We start from the raw sequence: 3,395 nt of genomic DNA, 5'->3' as shown, positions 1-3,395 counted from the left end.
GAAATACTCCATATGTATAGGAAAATACCTGACTTCAGTAGGGCAGGGTTTCTTTCTTTATTGAATAAGTAGATAATGTGATCAACAATCATTACATTAAAAAATATATACTTTTTTCTCTCAAACATAAAGTTTATAACTTTTTCCAAAAAGTAAAAAAACTACTTCTGTTAATGCTCAAAAGCAATTTTCCGTCTTGAACAAACACATCAATTTCTAAAAAAAATATTTTCCATAAAAATAAAATAAAATAAAATAATTTTATCCTCCCAAATACTTAGCCAAGACATGTGGGTGCAGAACACATACAAAACATCCCAATGGCAGACATATACTAGAATAACTTCCAAAAATCCCAATGGCAGGAGTGAAATATGAGTGTGATTACATTACTAAACATGCTCAATGTACATTCAAGTTGTAATGAATAATAATAAGTGCGAACTTATCCTGCTCGTGCTAACCTATTTGGATGCGTGTACTCGATAGATGATCCAATTACTTTGTGAACACACTAATTTGCAGTGGGTGCAAGAAGTGGGTAAAAGGACTACCATGTAAAAAACATTGGTCTATCATTTAAAGCAATTTTGTTCTTTATTTTCCTCCAATAATCCCGATTCAGATTGATACTGTACGGTACTACAACCCAAAACCCACACCTCTCTGCCCTATTCAGGGACCCGTTCTTCTCTTCTTCCCCTTCTCATTTTTAGCTTTATTTATCCATCTTTTCATTGAAAGTTCTGCTCAGTGTTTTTCAGATCATTCACGTGGAGCAAAACAGGTTCCTTTTTTCCGAGATCTCTATTCACATTTATTTTCTGCCCTTTTTTTTTTGCTTATTGATTAGGTTCATTGTTCCATCTTGAATTGGGTTTCGGTATCAGATCTTTTCTTTTATTCATATCTCACTTATTAATAGGTTTCATTTCAAGATTCATCGATCTCGGTCCCCAATTTGTACTTTCCTTTTATGGTTTGTCCTTTCTGTTTTCTTCTTTCTTGAATTTTCATGTTTTAGTGCATAAAAATCCTTGATAAATACACTCACATTAAGAAACAAATATGATTTGCATTTCCAGCTCAACTTTGGGCGTTTATTCTATTGCTTATATGCAAGCACTGTATTGAGGTCCAGACGAGAATAAACCCCTTTAACAGCTCTTGTGAATACAATGTCTGCAATCAGATTTGATGCGTCGAAGCAATATTATGCTACCAGCAGTCTTGTGGTTGGATATGCCCTCTGTTCCAGCTTGCTTGCTGTGATTAACAAGTTTGCTATAACCAACTTCAACTACCCAGGTCTTCTTACTGCATTGCAATACCTAACTTCAGCTTTAGGGGTTTGGCTTTTAGGAAAATTTGGGCTGTTGCATCATGATCCGTTCACGTTGGAGAATGCCAAGAAATTCTTGCCTGCTGCCCTTGTTTTTTACCTGGCAATATTCACCAACACCAATCTTTTGCGCCATGCCAATGTGGATACTTTCATTGTCTTTAGATCCTGTACGCCTCTGCTTGTTGCTGTTGCTGATACAGCTTTTAGAGAGCAACCATGCCCTTCAAAGTTGACGTTTCTATCTTTGGTGGTCATTTTGGGAGGTGCTGTTGGGTATGTTGCTACAGATTCAGGTTTTACTCTGACTGCTTATTCTTGGGCGTTTGCGTACTTGGTAACCATTACAACCGAGATGGTCTATATTAAGCATATGGTAACCAATCTGGGGCTGAATACTTGGGGCTTCGTGTTCTACAACAATTTGTTGTCATTGATGATGGCTCCTTTATTTTGGATTATTACTGGGGAGTATGTTGACGTGTTCATTGCTATGGGATCAAATGGAGGGACATTGTTTAACCCTGTTGCCTTCGTTGCAGTCTCATTATCCTGTGTGTTTGGACTGCTCATCAGTTTCTTTGGATTTGCTGCAAGGAAAGCAATCTCCGCTACTGCTTTTACAGTAACCGGGGTGGTGAATAAGTTCTTGACAGTTGCCATTAATGTTCTCATTTGGGATAAGCATGCTAGTCCGTTTGGTTTGATGTGCTTGTTGTTTACTATTGCTGGAGGTGTTCTTTATCAGCAATCTGTAACTGGTGTTAGTACCACTCCACCACAACGGGATTCTGCTGTGTCTAAGCAGGACAATAAGAATGACCACCACAACTATGGAGATAGTGATGAAGAGAAAGGAATATCCGGTAAGATTTCTGGTCTATAAGCTTTTTGGCATTTGTGCCTATTGCTGATGAGGCTATTGTTAGTCCTCCCACTGCGTTATTTACCGATACTTTGATCTTATTCTAGTCTTTACAAACTTTTGCTAGATGCTTTTTAGATTGGCCTTGTTATCATTAACGACTAGTAATCATTGGACTACTATTTGTGAGTTTTTGCACCCTTTCTTTTGGCATGCTATCGTGTTGATTTCATTCCATCTATCTCTTGTTTTAAACTGGCGGTGTCCAGTTTAACAAAGGTCCTAGAGAAATGTATGTTTTGTTTTTCTCCACAATTAGATAACCTTTGCATCTTCAACTTTGTTCTGACATATCTTAAAGAAATGTCATGCTGTGATGGTTGAATTCATTAACTAAGAAAAAAAACTGATAATGAGTCAAACTACTTGATTCCTATACCAAGCAACAATCTGATCAGTCACCCGGAGAGGGAACTATATTAGATGGCTTATTATCTAGTCCATGTTAACGACCTCCTCTGGAGCATTTGAGTTAATTATCAAATCTTTTTGTTGCGTTAATACTTTCCGTAGCTCTATTCCACGTCTCTAGTATCCTAATATATTCAGCTGAAGCATTGGTCTACCAGTTGTTGCTTCCTTTAGGCTGACTGAGAAATTTTATCATGTGTGAGATATAATTAGGAATACTTGTTTGAGGAACTTATTATGTGAAAGTGGACTATGGGCCCATATTCTCTCTCTCTGTCCTTTTACATTCTCCCTAATTTTGTCAACTTGCTTTACCCGCCCTTTGTAATCTTAACCAGGCATAAAGTATTATTCAACAATTTTCTCCTCAAGGAGACCAAATCTGAAAGGAAATGAGCTAAGTCTGCAGAGAAGGGTCTCTCTTTCTCAAGATTGGACCGTTAACTTTGTTGTTTGGAAAAAAATCAGCAAAGAATGACATATCATGCACTCTTATACTGAATGCATTAACCTTAGCTTATGTTGAGCATTTTTAAGAATTTTGCATGTCTCAAGCGTTGTTGGTCTTTTAGAGCAGTTCCTCAATGAGCATAGCTTGAGCAGAAAAAAGAAAAGAAAAGTAGAACCCCTCAGCAAGGACAATGTTGGTGTTAATTTGAGAGTAGAATATCTCTGTGGTGAAGGGTTGGTTTTGTGTTGGTGAATGGCTGGTGTTGC

At 37.4% G+C, this 3,395-nt stretch overlaps 1 protein-coding gene across 1 annotated transcript; it reads left to right on the top strand.

The window, feature by feature from the left end:
- Positions 1–445: 445 nt before the first annotated feature.
- LOC109237149 (GDP-mannose transporter GONST4) lies at positions 446–2,439 on the top strand. The gene is made up of 2 exons (XM_019403409.1): positions 446–787; positions 1,086–2,439. Exon 2 carries the CDS (start codon positions 1,179–1,181, stop codon positions 2,226–2,228), a length of 1,050 nt encoding a protein of 349 aa, XP_019258954.1. The 5' UTR covers positions 446–787; positions 1,086–1,178; the 3' UTR covers positions 2,229–2,439.
- The last annotated feature ends 956 nt before the right edge of the window (positions 2,440–3,395 follow it).

This window comes from Nicotiana attenuata, unplaced genomic scaffold (assembly GCF_001879085.1).
Source record: "Nicotiana attenuata strain UT unplaced genomic scaffold, NIATTr2, whole genome shotgun sequence".
NCBI classification, from domain to species: domain Eukaryota; kingdom Viridiplantae; phylum Streptophyta; class Magnoliopsida; order Solanales; family Solanaceae; genus Nicotiana; species Nicotiana attenuata.
Note: the sequence above shows the minus strand (reverse complement) of the source record. Positions and strands in the feature narration are given on the sequence as shown.